The sequence below is a fragment of the Biomphalaria glabrata genome, chromosome 2 (genome assembly GCF_947242115.1).
Source record: "Biomphalaria glabrata chromosome 2, xgBioGlab47.1, whole genome shotgun sequence".
Lineage (NCBI taxonomy): Eukaryota > Metazoa > Mollusca > Gastropoda > Planorbidae > Biomphalaria > Biomphalaria glabrata.
The window spans coordinates 51,689,083-51,710,372 of record NC_074712.1 but is presented as its reverse complement, the minus strand read 5'-3'; the positions used below and the strand labels follow the sequence as shown (position 1 = coordinate 51,710,372).

Below are 21,290 nucleotides of genomic sequence, written 5' to 3'. Positions count from 1 at the left end.
GGACATGTCACCCGCATGCCAGATGGTAGAATCCCGAAAGATATCTTATATGCTGAGCTTGTGGAAGGAGTCAGACCCAAGGGCCGCCCAAGACTAACATATAGAGATGTCTGCAAGCGAGACATGAGAGCCTCAGGCATCAGCGAAAGTATGTGGGAAAACATAGCCAAAGACCAGAGTGCATGGAGACAGACTGTGCGTGCTGGGACAACCCTTGCTGAGAACAAAAGAATTGAAGCGGCTTTAATCAAGAGGGATAAAAAGAAAGCTGCCCTGTCTGCTAGCCCTAAATCAGAGGCATACACATGTACGAATTGTGGCAAAGTCTGCCGTTCTAGAATTGGCTTGATTAGCCACACCAGATTCTGCCCCGTCTCAAGATTAAGCCAAAACCAGTGACTCATTTGGGCGCATCCATTGCCTTTCGAGACAAAAGGAGCCATATATATATATATTCTAGTTGTAATACAGATAATACAATATAAAACAGGCTTCTTTATTTTTAATTCTTTCATTAATACTCATAAGCTCCAACAAATATCTGTAGAAACTTTGCTGTATGGAATTTTCTGAAATTCACTGAGTTGTTTTTAGCTAAAAAGTTGTGTGCAAATATTTTTCCAAATGTAGAGCTAACAAGCAATATATATTTTAAAAATCCTTTTTAAAAAACAAAGCTTATATCTAATAGGAAGAACTTTGTACTTACAACTATCTCTGAAGATTCTAGAGGTTATTTCCCTTATTTGATATCAAACAAAATAATTAATTACTAATTAGTTTATTTTTTTTATTGGTTCATTTATTGTCTACGCCAATGAATAATTGTGCAAAGTTTAAACTTGATTTAAGAATAGATGGGAGAGAAATAATAAATAAATAATAATTTTTTACCAGATAGTGAGTTGATATAAGCTTTGTAATAAAATGTACAAAGTTTATTGTTTATATTATAATTTTTTTGATTTAGATGACACTTGAAGTAACATATTCATAAACAACAAAGTATAACATGCATGTCTATATTGACATGAAATGCTTAGAATGTAATTATCTTATGTATCTCATCTAAGTAAAGTCTGAAATTTATAATAATAAGAATAAGAAAAGTTGTCTAGAATCTTAGATACAATTTTAGGTTCTTATAAGTTGTTCTAAGTAAATTAAGCACTATTGTGACTCTTCTTGTATGCCATTGATCTTATACATTTAACCATTTAGTGTAATGTGATTACAAAACCTATTGACTTCAGGTGTGATACATTCCAAAGTGATATCATAGCAGGCCTTACCGTGGGCCTGACAGTCATTCCCCAGGGACTGGCCTATGCTCAGGTTGCTAACCTTCCTCCACAGGTAATAAATGTCTGAGTTTTATTACTATGTGATGGGATGGTAAATGATTGTTAGACTATGTAAAAATACTAGGTCCCAGGACTTCTTTTTTTGACTAAATGGATTTGCAAACTCAACATATCTTTTCCCCTTGAACGTTTAGATAAGAAAAAAAATTATTTACTAATATCTATAGCTTATACCTAAAGTAATAGATATAACATTTTTGACAACTTCCTTAATTTGATTTTTTAATTTACAAAACAGTTGAAATGCAATACTAAATGAAGTTCTCTTAAAGACATATTGAACCATGGTTCACAATGTTTAGACTTCTGTTTTGAGACCTTCTTGTATTTGATGAGAGTTCAATTTGACACCTAACAGTTTTTGGAGCATATGATTGCATATGATTCCTTTTTTTTTTTACAGCTGAATAAAACTAGTATCTTTGTGACAGATCTTGTACCATTCCCTTTGAGATCTATCCATTAATGGGTTACATTATGTACAGTTCTCTTAGGCATAACAGTCTGTGGGACACATATAAAGTATACCAAGATTTTTTTGAGGGAATATATTTTTAGACTCTTTTTGACTCTTGAAGTCTGTATACCCCTACTTTTTTGTTTACTGAGACAGCAACAGTAATTTATATGACAATAGTATTTCAATATTTGAGACAAGTATTAAATTGATTAGTGTAATGGTTGAGTTACTAACAGCCTAGTTTTAACTATTTATTTTCATTTCAGTATGGACTGTATTCAGCATTTGTTGGCTGCTTTGTGTACTGTGTACTGGGCACATCCAAAGACATTACCTTAGGGCCTACAGCTATTTTGTCTTTGATGACATCCATGTTTGCAACATCTGTATCCCCAGAGCTACCCAGTGGTGGGAAAGATCCAACTATTACCATTCTGCTTACATTTTTTTGTGGAGTTATTCAGCTTGTTTTGGGCATTCTTAAGCTTGGTAAACTTATATTTTGACTTAACAAAAAATACAGCTTTTTGAAAAATTTTACTGAAACATATTTAACAAATTGAATACATAATACAAAAACCTAATCCGACTTATAAATTGTGTAATTTATTGTTTAAAAAATTGGAAATTAAATATATAACCAACATTTAGAACATTTAAAAAAGACCCAGTTGATTTTAGGTGTCATGACCACCCTTGGTCAGACTGTCCTAGTCCAATTTTGATTAATTCTTTTAAAGCTTAACATTTTTTTGTTTGTTTTGTTTAATTTCAGGAATTCTAGTTAACTTTATCTCTTATCCAGTTATCAATGCCTTCACCTCTGCTGCAGCCATCACAATAGGTTTTGGACAGATCAAGGTATGTAGCATGATATAGATCTTGCAATGAAGCCTTTTAATAATTTAGGTGGCTAAATGATATTTAGTTATTGAATATTTGAATTACTTCAGTGTGCTATGGTCCAATCGCTTCAGTGGACCTGTGGGGGGGGGGGGTTAGTGGGTATGCTGTCATTATGTATTCAGCAAACACAACTCAGCTCAAGTTGGGTTTTAAACTTAAGCCCCCATTTGAAAATAGAATATATATTCTCTTTTTGGGACCAATCAACATAGAACAAGATGAGGAAACAAGACAGAGCAATGAGATTCATAACATATGAATATGCACATTTGATTAGAGTAACACGTTTAGTAAAATCATAAAATTTACAGACCCTTCAGATAGAAGACTAAAAATTAAAGTACATAAAATACTGAACATTAATCTTTTAATACAACAACAAAACATAATAAAATACTCAGAAAGACTCAAAGATAAAGGCACATTTCTTGTTCCTTATGCTAGGACAAATCAGTAAAAATACGCATTCTCCCCTACTACTATTGTGTTACTTGCCTTAGTCAGCCAGGAAAACCAATGACTTTGCAGATTTTTAGTTTTTGACTAACATTCATGATTAGATTGACCTAGTGACACATTTAGAACATAATCATCTTTCTTTTTGAAGTAATGTAGCATCTATTTTATGAGATAAGATACTTATCTAAATGATCTGAATTAAGAGCTAGTAGCTATGGAGGGAATTAATTTGAATGCAATTTTTTTCTTTAAATTAGTATTTACATATTTGAAAATACCTATTAAGGTCACTGAATTGGCACATTTTAATGTATGATATTTGGCAGAAGAAAAATAGGAGAGAGAGACAAAGTCAGTGACAATGATTCCAAATAACACATCTGATACAATTTTATGTATTTAAACTTGTCAACTGATTTAGGCCACTTTTAACAGTAAACATTTTAATTGATTTAATTATTTCCTAATTCTTTAAATAGTAAAATCAGATAAATAGATTGTTATAATCTAATTATACAATAATTAAACTAAAACTTTAGAAACTTAAAAAAGAACACTTATAAGCTTCTCTCCCCCCTAAATGGACTGAATAATATGGAAAAAAAAAATACTTGTGTCATGTCTTTTTTATTGCACAAATTAACAAGTTAGTAGGCTAAAATAAAATATCATTTGATTTTCTTAACTGTCTTTTGTAAAAATACTTTTCCTAGTTAAATTATATTTGACATAGTTTGAAAAGAAAAAATCTTTTTTTTTTAACTTAAAAAAAAAGAGTTCTCCTACATTTAATGACAGATTTGATTAATTTATGAATAATTTCAGAATCTTCTTGGATTAAAGAAAATTCCAGATGATTTTCTGAATATGGTTTATCAAACATTTAAAAAGCTTCCAGAGACCAGGTATCTCTTTGTTCATAGGCACTCACAGAAAGAATCATAATTAATCTAATCTTGTAGTTGTTTTTTTTTTTAAAGTTTTGTTTTCATTTCTTTCTCACCTTTTTGCTTGATACTTTCTAATATGTGAATGAGACGCCTATTGGAGGAGACTATTTAGGCATCAATAAGGTATTATAGCCCAGTTCAAGAGTGATTTTAGCTCTAAATGTTATTTTGCATTGTTTAGACTTATTGAGACACAGGGTAATCTAGGGATATTTGGCAGAAGAAAAAAGAAAGAGAGAAAGAGTGACAAAGTAAGCCAGAAATGATAATTAAACAAATAAGATTGCTACTATTTCAATTATTTAAACATGTCAACTGATTCAGTCCACTGTGACAGATAATTCATGGACATCAAAAGGTATTAGGGCCCAGTTCTAGAGGAATCATAGTTCTAAATGTTATTTTTCATTGTTTAGGCTTAAGAAGCCACCAAGGGCTTTTAAAATTGTGGATTTCACCCATTCAAGTATTCACTCAAATAAAATTAGATGATGATAATTGATTCTTCTTTAAATTTATACTATTCTTTGGTTGAAATGAAAAGAACACTTTAAAATAGACTGTTCCATTGTAATGCATCAGTAAATCCTATCCTAGCATTAAATTATCCTTTTTTTTTATTTTATATACAATATAGATATCATTTTTTTTTACAAATTTTTTAATAAAAAATATTTAAGATATATTTATATATATATATATAGTATTACATTCTCTGACATCTAAACTTAATGATTGTGTTTCAGTATTTGGGATATGACAATGGGCCTTATCAGTTTTGTCATTGTCATGTTGTTGAAAAAGCTCAGGGACATCAAATGGTCAGATGCCAATGTCAGTGAGATACCTATTTCAAAAATTGTTTTGCGAAAAATTCTCTGGCTGGTTGGGACAGGTGAATTGATCATACTTTTTATTATATCATTTGCATTGTGTGAACTCTGTAAAGCTTAATGTAAGCTAGATAATATAATGGTATCCCATCAAACTGTTTCTGAAATAATTGATCTGATTTCTGAATACATTATGTAAAGTTTTGTTATTTGTTTTTACGTTTCTGATTAAGTATTTTATTCAAACTGAATTTATTTTGAAAATATTTAATAAGGAATTAACATGCTTGTAAAATAGACAAGATTTTACTTTTTTTTTTTAGAATGATGCAAAGCTTTATATATATATTGGTTAGATTTTGTTGGTCAAATAAATTACATATCTTCTTTCTTCTGTATCTATAGGACAATGTGTTATTAGTGAAGTCTGTTTTACATGTTTGGATGTTGCTTCAGAATTTATTATTACATCCTTGTCCAAACCTCAAGAAGGATGGTGGGGGAAGGCAGTGGGCAGGGTTGAACCCTGAGACCATCAAGATGACAATTCAGAGCGCATACCTCAGTTTTCTTATGATGTGCATAAGTTTGCCCTGTGGTAACAAGAATTTTCATTGGTATATTCAACCATTGGATGAAATACGTTCTCTTTTTAAACAGCTTATCTCCCTTTCATGATAATTATCTCCCTTTCATGATAATTAACTTATACAAGCTTTTGATCTATCATTTTCAAGGTATTAAAAAAAATATTCAAACATCTGTTCATCTTGAAAAAAAAAAAAAAAAAATTTAATTATTACTATTTCACTTAGTCGTAGAAAATTAAGTTGATATTTTATTCTTTCATCACCAGCTTGCAATGCAATAGTTGTCATCTCTGCAGCTGGAGTGGTGGTTATTTTAGAAGACCAAGGTTTTAATGGAACTATAGCTGTCACTGGTCACATCAAACCAGGCATGCCTGATGTATCATTTCCTAAATTTGAAGTAGACACTGGTAATGTTACCTTATCAACAGGACAGATTTTTTCTGTAAGTGATAGATAGTGACTGTTTTAAATTGTTTTGAAACTTAATAAGATTATAAAGATAAAGAAATGCGTAAATACCTTGTTAATTGCTGAAGAAAATTTGTTCTAACAACATAGAAATATAAATTTTTTTTTATTTAAATGCAAGGTTCAGACATTAATAATAATATTGTTTTCTAAAAAAAACTTTGTTTTAACTTTAAAAAAAAATGAGTTCTCATATATTTAATAAAAGATTTTATTATTAATAATTTTGTTTTCTACATTTCATGAAATTTTTTTTACATTTGAATAGAGATTAGGTACTGGCTTAGCAATTGTTCCTCTATTGGCTGTTGTTGAGACCATGGCTATTGGAAAGGCTTTTGGTAATTATGTTTAGTTCTTCTTTTTACAATTCTTAAAATTATTTGAAAGAAAAACTAGCTATAATATAATTGTCAAATCGAATATGTAAAATTGTTTATTTAATTTCGTTGGATAAATTTTGGTTGTAATAATTAATTCCAGTCTAATATCTAATATAACTTGACTTCAAAATTCATACAAGTGCTCTTTGGTCTCAAGTGCCATTATAGCATGAAAAGGGTTGCCTAAATCAGCCAACAACTTGGCAGAGTTTATGTCTCTAATTAGTACATAAGACTAGATTAAACTGTTAGGAGGTAATTTTTAGAAGGATCACCTTTTATTTTTAAGATACGAAAATAAAAAAGCAAACAAAATAATCCAGTAATAGAAATTCTGAACACTTTAATCCATAAATCAAATAAAAATAACTTCATAAATCCTATTCACAATAAAGAATCACGATAAATATATTTGTTAACCCGTCAAATTAAGCTAAACAAACCTTGTTGTTTTTTTATGAAAGGATCAAAAGAATTCTTAACAGATTCATCTGAAATAGAATTTCCTGTACTTGTAATTGAACTAGTAAATTCTATGACAGGTTATGACATAACAAGACAACTATTTTTTTCTATACTACTAAACTAAGTTTTCAGAAGCCTAATAAAAAATGAAAATTGGGTTATTAATTCCCTGGTGTCCATTGATGCATTTTTATTTTTATTATTTTCTTGTAGGCTATCTTATCTTCTATATTCTAGACGTTACGTCGTAAAAGAAGATAATTACCTCCTATTACCTCCTATTTCCCCTTTTGTCTCATGCTTTGCTATGACAATAATAATACAAGACTATAATGCTCTAAACATGAACTGAAGACAATGTTTATAATGTCTATCTTCAGCTAGAATTAATAAGTACAAGATTGACCCAACGCAAGAACTGATAGCTATTGGTGTGGCCAACATTGCTAGCTCTTTCTTTCAGTCCTACCCAATAACAGGTAGCTTTTCCAGGTAGAGTTGTTTGTTTTATCAGAGTTTTGTTCCTCTTACAATCTCATCTTTATTTTTCAATATACTTTATTTATAAAATAAGTTAAGAAATAAAGTTTTGCTTGCATAGCTTTTTAAAAATAATAATAATAATAATAATAATCTTTATTGTCCATATGGAAATAAAACACATTGCAATAAAACTTTAACGAGATGCAAAATAGTGAAGCAAAATATTTTAGTGCAGCTGTCATTTTGGCCCCAAACATTTTGGTGCTAAATGTTTTAGCCACATTATATATATTCATTTTATTTTGTCTTTAAAAGGGATGAAACATATCAATGTTTGTATGCGTTTCTGTCTTCCAACATTTTTTGCTTTTATTATGTTAAGAACAATAGTTATTTTGGTCAATTAGATTTTGGATTTATATTTTGTTGTGCAATTAATATTATAATGTTGTATGGTTTTATTATTGTCTATTAATCAATATGGCTTTTCATTTTATGCATGTATATATGTTTGTATTTCTTATCATTTTTTTATCCTGAAATTTTTTTATGTGATTATTTTGTATAGAGCCACACAAATTATTCATAGAATAGTCAAAACCTTCATTAGAAATTGAGGATAAGGTTGTATACTGTGTATAATTGAGCTTAGTGTAGTGACAAAAAAAAAGTTTAATATGTACATTTTTTTTTTAAATTATTGTCAGAAGCCAAAATGGCTGTGTCCAAAACATGTTCCAGCTAAATTCATAATTGACCTTGCTGAAGAAAAAGAATTCTTTGCAATTATTTTTTCTAAACAGTTTTGAAAAAATTCTTTATTTATAAATTTTTTGTTTGTTACTTATTATTATTATTATGTAAAAAAATAAACAAAGTCTGTTTTTATCTAGGACTGCAGTCAACTCACAGACTGGTGTTCGTACACCCATGGGAGGTGTGTGGACAGGTGGACTGGTTATCCTTGCTCTCTGTCTCCTCACTCCTTGGTTCTATTACATTCCAAAGTCTGCTTTGGCGGCTGTCATCATATCCGCAATTCTGCCAATGATAGAATATCACACAGTTGTTGTACTCTGGAAAGCCAACAGTAAGTCTTGGGCTATGTTACCTTTGTACTGCAGTAATCAATCATTGTCTTATAGTTAAAGAGCTGTTTCAATGTGTCAATAAAGTATCTATTTAGCATTATTAAGACATTTTTCTATTGTCTTGGAAGCCACCTCAAATATGCGCTCTTTAACTCTTTCTTTTTATTCTATGAGGATATCTCTTCAGGAATATTTATTTCTAAAATTTTGTGAATTGTTTTTTTAGTTAAAAACACAATAGTTAAAAAAAAATTAAAATATAAATATTTTAAATGTCTATTTAAATGTCGATTAAATGTCCTAATATGAATTAATATTTTTTTAAATTAATTTTTACAAATATTTTATTATTTTTTTATACAAATTGACAGAATTTGATCTTGTGCCCTACTTCATCACTTTTCTCTGCTCTCTCCTTGTTGGTATTGAGGTTTGTATAAGTTAATTTATTAGAAGTTATCATATTCATTCAGTTTTGATACATGTCTTAAGATGTTATCCAGCTATTTGGTGTATAAATAAACATTTAATCTTTAAATTTCATTTGTCTTTAGTATGGAATCCTAATTGGGGTTGGCATCTCTCTGTTAATGATCCTCTATCCAACTGCCCGACCAAAAATCAAAGTAAGTAGTAGTGGGTTGTACTTGATATATTCAAATTATTCTTATACCGGTATTCAAAATATTTTTGTTAAAAACAATGAAAATTTGAAAATAACAATCCAATGACATTTGCTAATGCACAAAGTAGCTGAAAACTGCTAAACAGAATCAGTTAATGGCAAGATACGCTCTTTATCAAGCAACCTCAGTAAAAGTTTTTTAAAAATTATTTACACATTAATAATTCTAATTACTTTGTGTATATGATTTACTGAAGAGTAAATAATTATAAATATAATAATTTTAAATTTGAACAAAAACAAATTACAAATAAACCACAGATTTTATTTATTCAATCTCTGCTAAGGAAATAGTCCTTAACTCATGTTCCTTGATTCTGTCATCATAGTATTGCATCAAATTAAAAACATCATACTCTCCATAACATGATATTGTAATCCTCTAGAAAATTTATATAAATATTTATATTTTTATATATATATATATATATATATATATATATATATATATATATATATATATATATATATATATATATATTTTATATATATATATATATATATATTTATATATATATATATATTTAAGGCTTGTTTTCGAGTACAGAGATAAATGAGGAGTGCAGTATTTCACTTGCCTACGCAGCCCCAGCTTTGACCTACATATAAATATATATATGACATTGAATTAAGTTAAATCTGAAATAAAATATTTATCCCTACATTAATTCAGTATTCAACAAACAAAGGAGTTCTCATTGTGACGCCAATGCAAGGTCTTAACTTCCCTGCAGCTGAATACATAGAGATTCAAGCCTTTGAGAGATCTGTGGAAGGTCAGAATAAATCTTGGCCATTTTAGACTTAAATTAATGCAATAGTTTCACAGCAGTGAAGTGTTTAAAACATTTTCAAAAATTCTTTTTTATACTCTTAAAAATATTATACAATCTTATCATATTCTTATCTAATAGGATCAATAAAATGTTATTTATTGTTATTCACTTGTTTTCTCTATTATCTCAGCTTAATCAGATAAACATTGTACTATTACAGACTCTTTATTCATGTTTTATGTTTCTTTGTTTTTACATGGGTTCCTTTGAAATCTCTACCATAATATTTTTCAATTTTTCTTTTGTTATTTCATTTTTCTCTTCCTTGTAGCTGGCAAATCTAAAAATATCATCTTGAACATGGAAAATTTGACTGATGTGGACTACACAGTGATACAGTCTTTGAAAACCTTACTTTGTGACTGCAGTTACCACGGCATGAAGTTGGTTCTAGCCAATGGTCAGGTTGGTACAGCACATCCATTATTAAAGTCATGAACTTTAGCCATGTGGAAGTAACTCTTCATAAATCTATTAAAAATCATATACATTGATTGTATTTCATTGAGGTGGTATGTGGTCAGGTCAGAAGTTAAAATATATTTCTAAAATCACCATGGATTAGCTGTTGAAATTGTAAGATCTCTTAACAAAATCGTTAGGCATTACAATGACCTTCCTATAGTCAGTAGAAACAATCCAAAGACATTTAGTGCATGAAGAGTCTCAAGTTATAAGAACAAAATGAATGCAATCTTTAAACAGAAATGTAATATTTCTCCATCCAGAAAAAGAGTACATAACAATGGTCACTACAGCAGACATTATTTACTAACAGTAGCTAAGAAGATAGATATAAAATGTATTGACCCCAAATGGTTTCTAAAAGGTTCTACAAATGCTACAAAGACATTAACATAATGCCTATCTATTCTATATATATAATTCTCTTCATGGACAAGAAGAAGTAAAGGAAAGATCACTCTTTTATTTCTACAAGTTGGACTAGAGTTACAATACATAACTTTAGCGGCAAAAAAAAGGGGGGGGGGAAGGAAGAACAAGTATTATTTAGGTCATTGGTTAATATGCATGACTAAATACACGATGCATAGGATGTAATCATTTTCTTTTTTGAAGTAATGTCTGTTTTATACAAGATAAGAAGATAAGATATGTAATCTACTCTGTATTCACCTTTCACTAAATAGCAGGGCTGGACTTAGCCATTGTGGGCCCTATGCGAAACGGATTTCGCGGGGCCAAGTTTGGGTAGGGAAACTGATAATGTAAAAATTAAGAGTTTGTATTAGAAAATAATTTCATCTATGCATTTTATTCATTCTTTACTACGTACAGAATTACCATACGAGCCTTGCGTCTAGCGAAGCCATACAGTATATCATAAAAATTCTGTTTCCTACATAGATCACGCTCAATAGCAAGCATTACCAAATGTTTCACTCTATCTAAGAGAATTGCTGACCTCAAGTAATTCTTCATTAGTTTGAGGCGCGAGAAGCTTCTTTCACCTGATTCCACAAGTACGGGTATTGCACAATGCCTTTTTTTTAATTGCGAGTAGGATTGGCATTTTCCATATTGAATGACACCGCAAAAGGACAATTTTTTTTATACATATTTCCCGAGATTTTTATGTGTTTTTTTATCATATTTTAATAATTTCTGGAGATTTCCAGGACTTTTTCATATACTTTGCAATTTTAGGAGATTTCCAGGAGCTCCTGGTAAACCAGGAGGCCGCAGGAAATCTGTTATAAGTTATATAATGGTTTTATTTAATAATTTACACCTAGAATTAGCGCGGGTCCTATGAAAGTGCGGGGCCCACTGTGGTCACATAGGTCGCAGTGGCTTAAGGCAGGCCCTGCAAAATAGTGGTGTATGCTACGCATTTGGTCAACTAGTTTCATATATATTATCAAGTATGCTACAATTTTTTAAATCTGTATACACTTAATTTGTTTGTATTTAAAGATACAAACAGCCATTGACTTTAAATGAAACATTTGCAACTGCCCTTCTACCTAGTTTTATAGATTGTTTTGATTGGCTGGTTCTTGTCACACATGATTCATTTTCCTTTATTTTACACATGATTCATTATCCTTATATCACATATGACTCATTATCCTTATATCACATATGACTCATTATCCTTATTTCACACATGATTCATTATCCTTATTTCACACATGATTCATTATCCTTATTTCACACATAATTCATTATCCTCATTTCAAACATGATTCATTATTTTATCTCATTTCACATGATTCATTATCTTTCATTATGCAATTTTATTCATGTTATTCTTCCCAGCCTCATGTCAAGAAACAAATTGAGTCAGCTGACATAAAGAATTTAACAATTTTCACAACATTGTCTGAAGCTCTGGAAGAATTAGTTTGCCAAGGTAAATATTCCTAGTGAGCCGTGTTCCTCTGCCCTTGGGACATTTTTTGGTGTTTCTTTATGAACTTTTCTAAGTCTTCGTTCTTTTACCTGAATCTTTCTTTGATCTGACCTGGATCTCATTATGCTATGAATTAAAGCTCTTCATCCTGATGTCCTGAACCTCTGATAATAATACCCTAATATTATTATTCTTTTAATATGAATTATTCTATATCACTCAAATACTTTTCATGCTCCTTTTAGCTTTTATTTTCTTCTTATTATTATTATTAAATTCAGACGTTACTTTAAAAAAGAAGATTACCTCATATGCATATTCCTAGGTCAATCTAGTCATGCATGTTAATCAATTCTGCCAAGTCATTGGTTTTCCTGGCTGAATCAGGCAACCCATTCTATTCTCTAATAGCGCTAGGAAAGAATAAGTGTGCAAATTTGTCCTAACATATGGAAGAACAAATGTTGCTTTATCTTTGTGTATTTCTGAGTATTTTATTAGGATTTGTATTTGAAGATTATGGTTTATTTTAAGTCTTCTATTCTGAAGGGCTTCTAACTATATCTATCAATTTGGCCGCACCAAAATGACCACTGCACCGAAAATCTGCACCAAAACATTCTACTTCTCATAGTCCTCCTTTACATTTCTAAATGTAGTGCTGTAATCTACACAGCTCAGACATCAATCTCATTTGCCTTGTAGTTTATATATAAATTACTTTCTCTGCAACTAACCAATATATGTTTCTACTATGTCATTGTTTGACTGCCCCAGACTTGCTGATCTCTGTCTTGACCAAAAATTCTTGACCTGTATGGTGACATGTATGCACTAAGCAAGACAGTAGGGTTTCTGTCCAGGGCTTTTGCAAGAGAGGATTTGAGCCTCTCAGGCCCTCACTCAATTGGAGTTTGATGATGATGATGATTGTTTTACTTTTGTAGTGGATGTTTGTTCATTGCTTTTGTCTGCTCTTTTGTTATAAAAGAAAGAGTGCAAACATTTAGGTACTTGTTACATTTTGTCATTAAATTTCGGTGCTAAAAATGGATGCCTAGACTTAAAAGGCTCAAGATACATATTTCTTCAGCCTGCCACTGCCGCCAATAATCACTTGACCTTTTCTCCAAAATGGCTAAGTATCTGTGCACAAAAGGCAAAAAAACATGGACGCTGTCCATTCTGCTGAATTCTATCTTTGCTTCACATTATTGGATCTACTTCTTCACCACTTTAAAAAGAGATTTGCCTCCCTTTTGTGTATGTTTTAAAATATTGTGTTCTTTATTTTGCCTTGTTCAGGTCCTAAGTGTATAATAAAGAACTAAAAAAAAATCTTAACTCAACCTACACGCCATTGTTTTTTATTTTCTTTTGTACCAAACCCACCACATTAACCTAAATATTTGTATAAATAAATTTACTGACTTCCATAAAGAGTTATTCCAATCTTATTTAGTATAGTCCTTATAAAAAAAAATTGTGTAAAAAAAAAAAAAAAAGTAAAATATGAAATTTTGATAAGTCTTTTAGCTATTTAAAAAAATTAGAAATAATAAGTTTTTTTGAATTTATATTGTCATCAGAAAAAAACAACTTACATAAACTAACACAACTGTTTCTAGCAAGACATTGTTTGAATAAACTATTACCTGTACCTACTGGTCAAAATATTGAGCCTGTTTAGAGTATATTCTTTTAAGTAGTCTTTTTTTTTCTTTTTTTCCTTAACTGCTTTGTTCTTTTTGGTAAAAATAGCTTTTTATTGTTTTGTCTTTCTTTATATATATATATCTACTTCTTAGAGCTACAGAGAGTGAATTAAACTAATAGTACAGGTGAAGACTTTGCTTTTGTTAACTATTCCTATTTCTCCAAACCTTTAATCGACTGTGTGTTCTTTTTTTTTTGTTTGATTAAAATGAACATTTTTTAGTTTTTAACATTTTATAACAATATCATTGGAAGAAATGTTTAATAAAGCACCCTTTAAGCTGAGGTATATAGGCTTGGCTACTGTTAAGTAATTGACTAATTTTAACCATTTGATTCAGTAATTTGAGTCTTGTTCTTCGACTTAAGTCTTGCTTAAAAAAAACTTTTATTGTTTTCTTTGTGTTTTCTTTTTTCCACAAAGCTTATATCTATTCACTCTGTCTGTCTGGTACAATTTGTGTACACATGATTTCTTCCACACCCATTCTTGGATCAACTTTACACCATTATTTATAGTAACTAACAAAACATGAATCAAAATATAAAAATTAGCCAATTAGTTCATTAATGATTGATTATACATTTTTTTATATTATGCTTGTTCTTTTGTTTTCTTTTTATATTGCACTTGTCACTATTTGCATGTAGCTTGGATAAAGTTTAACATCCGACACCATGCATTGGCTGCCTCCACTAAGAACTCTTGCTTTTCAATTATATAAACTTCCAATAACATGTTACATACAAAATAAAATGAATGAGCATATCAATATAAAGAAAACATCTTAATGGTTATTATTAAATTGATTTTTTATGTGATTTAAAAAATAAAAACTTTTGATTTTTACAAAAGGTAATACAGTATTTCAATTTTTCTACCTTCATGTTGTACCATGCTATAAGCATATATCATTTTTAAAAATGTATCACTCATAAATAAATGAATATTGCATATATTTAGACATACACCATTGCTGTTTTGAAGTTATATATGTTATGGCATTCTTCAGTTGCAAAATGATTGGATCATTTCATGGAAATAAGAAGAATGCCTTGGCATTTGATATGTTTGGAAAATTGTCACCCATACAACAGTTTTCTCCCCTCCATGCAGCTGATCAGCAGCATCGCAGGTTCAGTCAGGAAGTAGCACTGAGTGCTGCAAGCTGCTAAAGAGTCACCTCACGACTGACTCCTGAAGCCTTTTTCATGTTTAGGTGTAGCCTCAAGGCAGCAGAGGTTTGAAATCAGTTTTCCTTCTCCTAGATTGGTAGTCTGCCAAGGCTTATGAGCCCCTCCTGCCCAATGGTTTTGGTACCAGTTACTCAACTTTGCCCCTTCTCCTGTTAGTGATAAACAGTTCCGCCAGGCCCAATACCTGACCCACACAAGAAGGTTGGGAATTAGGCTGGTTGTCAGAGGCTATTTGAGATACATTCCATTGAAAGCTATTATGGAAATGTCTTCTGTTCCAGATTGAGGATCAGTGCATATTTTGTCACATCTTTTATTTATATATAAGAGCTTTTTTGTGTAAGTTGATTTGGATTTTTTGTACACAATAAATTCCATTTGTTAAAGCTTTACCATTCACCTCTCTTTGAGGGTAGCTTGGCTCACTCTTGGTCCCCACTCGGTACCCAACTCTCACCTGTGGCTCCCAGAAGCTGTAGCATGCGCAGCGGCCACACCCCGGAAATGGCTTTGACTGGCTGGCTAAACCAGGTAGAGGGTATCTGACATGCCCATGGCACTCAGTACACTGAGGTTCTGTCAAACCTAGCATGTGAAGTCTGGACTTGGCGGCCTGTGCGTAACGTATCAAAACTAGACTAATCGGACAGAATGGCAAGTACCAGCACAGTGCTGTGGAGTACTCTAGAGCAGGACAAGACACACAGAAAGTCTCTGGTCATCCACTGCACCCAAACTTGTCCCCGGACGTCTTGGCCAAATCTTGCTTCCAGAAAAGGACGGGCTTTAGGGCGAGAGAGTGAGGTCGACGTGTTGTGCGAATCCTCCTCACTTTAATCCAAATTCCAGCGCAAGTCACTTGTCATCCCCCCCCCCCAACACATATGAAACCATTCAACCAGCCTTAGGAATTCTTTTTTTTTTCACCATTTAACTTTCTTGAACTAAAATTCTTAAAACTATTTTGTTTAAAAATAAGCTTAGTTTTTAAGAAGAGCAACAAATAGTATCTTTAGGAAAATGGACAAATATGATCTGCACTGTTTGTCTATTTGTTAGGATAGATGTTAATGTTCATCATGGTCTAGATAAGATCCTTGAGTGATCAACTAATATTTAATTTAAAGCTCTTGAATTTATGGCTAACAAGTGATGATTATTTTATTTTAAGTTGAAATTATCTTTTGACTAAAGACGATAATGTTTCTGTAAGCATTAAATAAGATCACACTCTGCATACAGTAGATAGATTGTGAATAAATAAAAATAAAATAAATTCTTTTCTTGACCTTCAATTGAAGTTTACAAGATATGTAACTAAATGTATATGTTATGTATATTTTTTTATAGATATAGGTCAACTTACCCCATCTGTGATGATCATACATTTATACTTAAAGCTGTAATATTTATTTTGAAAATTACTTTTTTTTTTTTATTTTGGTTTCTGTCTGTTTAGCAAGTTGTTCAAATGTGCCATACTCTCTTTTTATTCCATTCCTTTTTTTTTTTTCTCCCTCAGAGGAAGGTGTGACAACTGTGGAAGGCAATGAACTGGAACCATTCATGACACACCTGTAACCTTCTTTTGCTCAGGGAATTGAACCACAGTTTTAAATTATATCAATGTATTTATTTGTTGATATTTATGTTGGCTGTGTTGAAGTTTTGTTTACAAAAACTGTTTTCTTTTTTTATTGCATATTTTTTAAAAATATCTACTATGTCAGAGTAATTTGAGGTGTATGTTTATTTTGATTTATACAAATGTTTACAAAAAAATCAGAAAAACAAGATTTTCACATGTGTTTATGTTTATATAATTGTTAAGAGATATTAAGTGCTGTGGATTAAATCACATTATGTATCTCATGTTATAATTACTGATTTTTATTTAAAAAAAACATTGTACATCTCATTCTTATCTATATATGTTAATATAGCTTTAAGTAAATTAGAGATTAGTGCAAGTTCTTATTCATTTGTTTTCCTGACTGATTCAGGCAACCCATTCCATGTTTGTGTTCTTGTTTTGATAAGATCTAGTGTATAGGACCAGACTGAGAAAAGAGTCTCTCTTGACTTTCACATTGTCTCCAGTACAGGGGCACACAAAAATATTTTCGTAGTCAGTGACTTTATTTCCAGTTTAGGTTATTGAATGCATTGACTAAACTTAGTGTAGAGTCTTTTTTTGCTCAAAGCTGTCAAATAGAATATGAAAGAGCAAATAATGTAGCTGAACTGTCCTTGATAGAGTCATCAGTCACCCCCACTGACCCAAGGAAAGACAAAGCCTTACAAAAGAGGAATAAAATAAAGTCAACTATAAAATTATTCATACATTTCATTTGATGAAACATATAAATTTGTCAAAAGTTGTTAAATTACTTAATTTTATATCATGTCTCAAATGAAAGGGACATATTGCAGCAGTTCATCAATCATAAGATGACATTGATTCCTTCAGATTGTACTTGAGGAGAAAAATACCTGTCACTGAGTCAATGGAGACCTATCTCTCTCATTTTTCCTCCATGCCACAACTACAATGATTAGCTAAAATACTTTTTTTCAAAAGATAACAATCACAGATCTTGAGGCTCTGAGTAACAGGTTTCCTAAAAAAAAACTTTGACTGTTTATGAAGGAGGTGTCCTGCAAATGATTTCAATTTACAGCTCTGATCAATCAGCTGATCTGTGTTTAGACAGATGAAAGATTGAATTCAATTACTGCCTTCAAAGGAAACAACAGAGTAAAAGCTGGGCATCTTTGCATTTTGACCAATTCTTGTCAGATAGAGAATGCATTCTAAAAAAGATGACATATTTTCCTTTCGATAGAGGTCTGACAGTGGCACCAACTCAAGAATAAACAATAGAATTAAGTTATAATCAATAGAAAGTATTTAAATTAACAGCCGCATGTGAGCAAAGTTACATTACTTACAACAAGAAGTGATCTGTGTTATAAAAACAAACAATTTAAATATTTTTATTTTAGTTGATTATATTCTAAAATCAAAGTAGACCTATAAGATTTTTTGTACAATCGTATTAACTAAAAACTATTCAACTGGTCAGTAAAGATGTAAAGAACAAACCTTGTACAGAGTAAGTTGACTTGTATTAGAGATGATTCATAAAGTAAGTGTTTGACTGCCAGTGATCCTCAGCATATTATGATTTGGACCCCAAAATGGTTTTGAATTATTTGTATTAAGAACAATCCCTTTCAATGAACCTTTGTATGGACTTTCACTCGGTTAGTGTCACAAACTTTTATAAATGAATGATAATTTTGAAAATAAATTGTGTTTTTAGATGTAACTATTAAATAGGCCTACCACCTCATGTAAGGTGAAACTCTAGGCACTGTTTGTGCTACAATTTTTTTTTCAGCTATATAATGTGTAAAAAACAAACATTCATCATTCATTTTAATTGTATGCTTTTATTTTTACGCGACAAAGTCTTGAATTTGCTTTTCATGTCACTTTGTTAATTTTTCCTATACAAAATGAACATTTTAATGTTCTTTATTTCAAATTATTCTTTGTCTGATGAGATTGAAATGCAGAAAGCTGCTATGAGATTAAAACCTACCTCCCCTTCCAAAGTTATTTATTTTTTGATTGAGCAAACCAAAAGATGTCTACTACTAAAGTTTTTAAATCCTCTAGACTTTGATATTTTCAAGTTATAACACATAATCACGTGAATTCTATTCTTAGAATATGCATCTATCTAATTTAACAATCCTCAACATAAACACATTATCAAGAAAAAAAACAACTTACAGTTCCCATACATTTATGTATTTTCAAAGATAAACGCATATTTTAAAAAATACCATCTTTAAATTTCACAAATGAAATGAAACTGTGTTTCCCTTTTGTAATTTTCTACATTTCTGCTCATAGACATAATTCTATTCTATTCCATTTTCACCTATCAATACTTTTCAGCATAACTTAATTCCAAATATAACCCTAAGAGCCAAGGTATCCTATACACTTACAATAGATGGTTTAGATTTCATTTTAGTTTCATCATTCTAACTTTTGGATTCTTTTGGTTTATGTTCATAGGAGAAAATCAAAAGATGTTTATCAATCAGTTTATCAATCAGTGCCAAACAAAAAATTGAATTGAATTGAAACCAAACTTTAAAATGAAATGTACCATTTAATAAATTATTTAAATTAAAAAAAAATAAAAAAATTTTTTAATGTTTATTACTGAGAATTTAGTATCAAATGCTTAAACTACTGATTTGAATGTATATTTAATAATAATAATAATAGTAATCTTTATTGTCCATGAGGAAATTTGTCTTACAATTTGTGCATCACCTAAGCAGGGGAACAATTGTCTTTTACTTTTACATGTCTTCTGAAGTGATAGGTAAAAAATGTGTATTCTATTTACTTGTTATTGTAAAATGTAAAACTAATTGATGAATGATTCTTCTATTGGGCATGTGCTAATAAAAAGGGAGATAACTATAAAGTATGTTTTAGTCTTTAAATAAAAGTACTCTATATTTTCAGTCATTTATTGTTAACTTAAATCCTAACGATGGTAAGCTTAAAGTGTCATAACTGTTGTCTTCTTGAAGTGCCAATTTTGTAAATGTATATGAAATATCAGATGTAACGAGAAAGAAAAGAAGTTGGTTCTTAATATATTTCTGTTTACAATTTTGGAAAGCTTTGTTCTATAGACCTTACCATTCATATATAGGCCTTCCCTCCAATGTAGCCTTACTGTTCATATTGTGACCAAAAGGTATTTTAAAAGAAAGAAATTATCTAAGCTGTGTATATTCATATTTTGTATATATGTAACTATTGATAAATAACTGGCTGTTTCATATATCAGAATTTTTTTCCAAATTTAACTTTTGCTACTCTGATTTTCTTCAATATTGTCATAAAATGCATTTTCGGTGTTATTTCAACACATGTATTAAAAGACATTACAATAGAAATATTAAACATAAAAAAAATTAAACTTTGAGAACATTTGTTTATGGGACAAAGGATGTAGTTCTCATTAATAAGGATGTTGTCTGACCAGCACATTGATTAATTGCATTTTTTGCTCTTGTAAATTTTAGATAACCATTACAACTTCAAGATACAGGGATGCTTTAGAAATCCTAATCAATCAATTTCATATTTTATTCATAAAAAGAGTATATTACTTTATATTCTAGACAGAAACATTCTTAATTTAAATAAAAAATTATTCAGTTGATTAGAAGAGTATATATACCTTTTAGATTCCTTTACTTAGTGTGCTATTTAGACTTAAGGTGTTCACCTGAAAATCATTAACAAAACTAATGTTTTGTTTTCCTTCACTTCAGTGTCAAACATTGATCATCAAATCTTCATTTTTTGTTTACAGTTCCTCTTATTAGCTTGCATACTCTTCATACTCTCTCGAGGCCTACTAAGAGATATTATGCTGCGAACAATATTGGCGAAAAAGATTCGCATTAGTCTTTTTTTTTGTGATATACAATTTTAGTTTGTTGTCTGAATATATTTTCATGAAGTTTTTTTTTATGCCAAATTTATTTTGGATTGTTTTTTTTAAAAGCCTTTTTGAACTGTATGGCTTTTTTATTGGTTTCTTTTCTTATCATTCCATTCTAGGATACCTTCTAATGAAATAGACAAAATAGTTGAACCTATTAAAAACTGAAGCACTTTGAAATTATGAAATAATATGATTGAATAAAATATTAGATCATATCCAGATTTTGGTGTGCTTTTATTTATTACATAGTTTATATCAACTCACTTTTTCTGTCTGGTAAAAGGTTTGTGCATGTTATTTCTCTGACATCCTATCTTGCATCAAGCTGAAATTTTGCACAATAATTTCTTTTACATGACAACACAAAAAAATCAAAAAAATAAATTATCCAATTAGTTAATTAACTATTGGTCATTAATTATTTTGTTTGGTATCTCGAACAGGGAAAAGAAATTCTTCTTGACTAAAGTGG

General features: G+C 30.3%; 1 protein-coding gene across 8 annotated transcripts in view; it reads left to right on the top strand.

Annotated features, from left to right (window-relative positions):
* The window catches only part of LOC106055100 (sodium-independent sulfate anion transporter-like), a 47,929-nt gene extending 26,890 nt beyond the window's left edge, over nt 1–21,039 (top strand). For 7 of the 8 annotated variants that reach the window (XM_056021289.1, XM_056021287.1, XM_056021288.1 and 4 more), the window contains 15 exons: nt 1,254–1,356; nt 2,091–2,313; nt 2,600–2,685; nt 4,015–4,094; nt 4,886–5,034; nt 5,829–6,007; nt 6,302–6,374; nt 7,262–7,373; nt 8,258–8,454; nt 8,827–8,885; nt 9,010–9,081; nt 9,814–9,916; nt 10,248–10,381; nt 12,260–12,353; nt 16,789–21,039. In XM_056021289.1, coding sequence (XP_055877264.1) covers nt 1,254–1,356; nt 2,091–2,313; nt 2,600–2,685; nt 4,015–4,094; nt 4,886–5,034; nt 5,829–6,007; nt 6,302–6,374; nt 7,262–7,373; nt 8,258–8,454; nt 8,827–8,885; nt 9,010–9,081; nt 9,814–9,916; nt 10,248–10,381; nt 12,260–12,353; nt 16,789–16,847 — 1,723 coding nt within the window. In that variant the 3' untranslated portion in view covers nt 16,848–21,039. Of the gene's footprint in view, nt 1–1,253; nt 1,357–2,090; nt 2,314–2,599; nt 2,686–4,014; nt 4,095–4,885; nt 5,035–5,828; nt 6,008–6,301; nt 6,375–7,261; nt 7,374–8,257; nt 8,455–8,826; nt 8,886–9,009; nt 9,082–9,813; nt 9,917–10,247; nt 10,382–12,259; nt 12,354–14,161; nt 14,195–16,788 lie in introns of all 8 variants that reach the window. The other variant, XM_056021292.1, reaches the window with a different exon arrangement.
* The last annotated feature ends 251 nt before the right edge of the window (nt 21,040–21,290 follow it).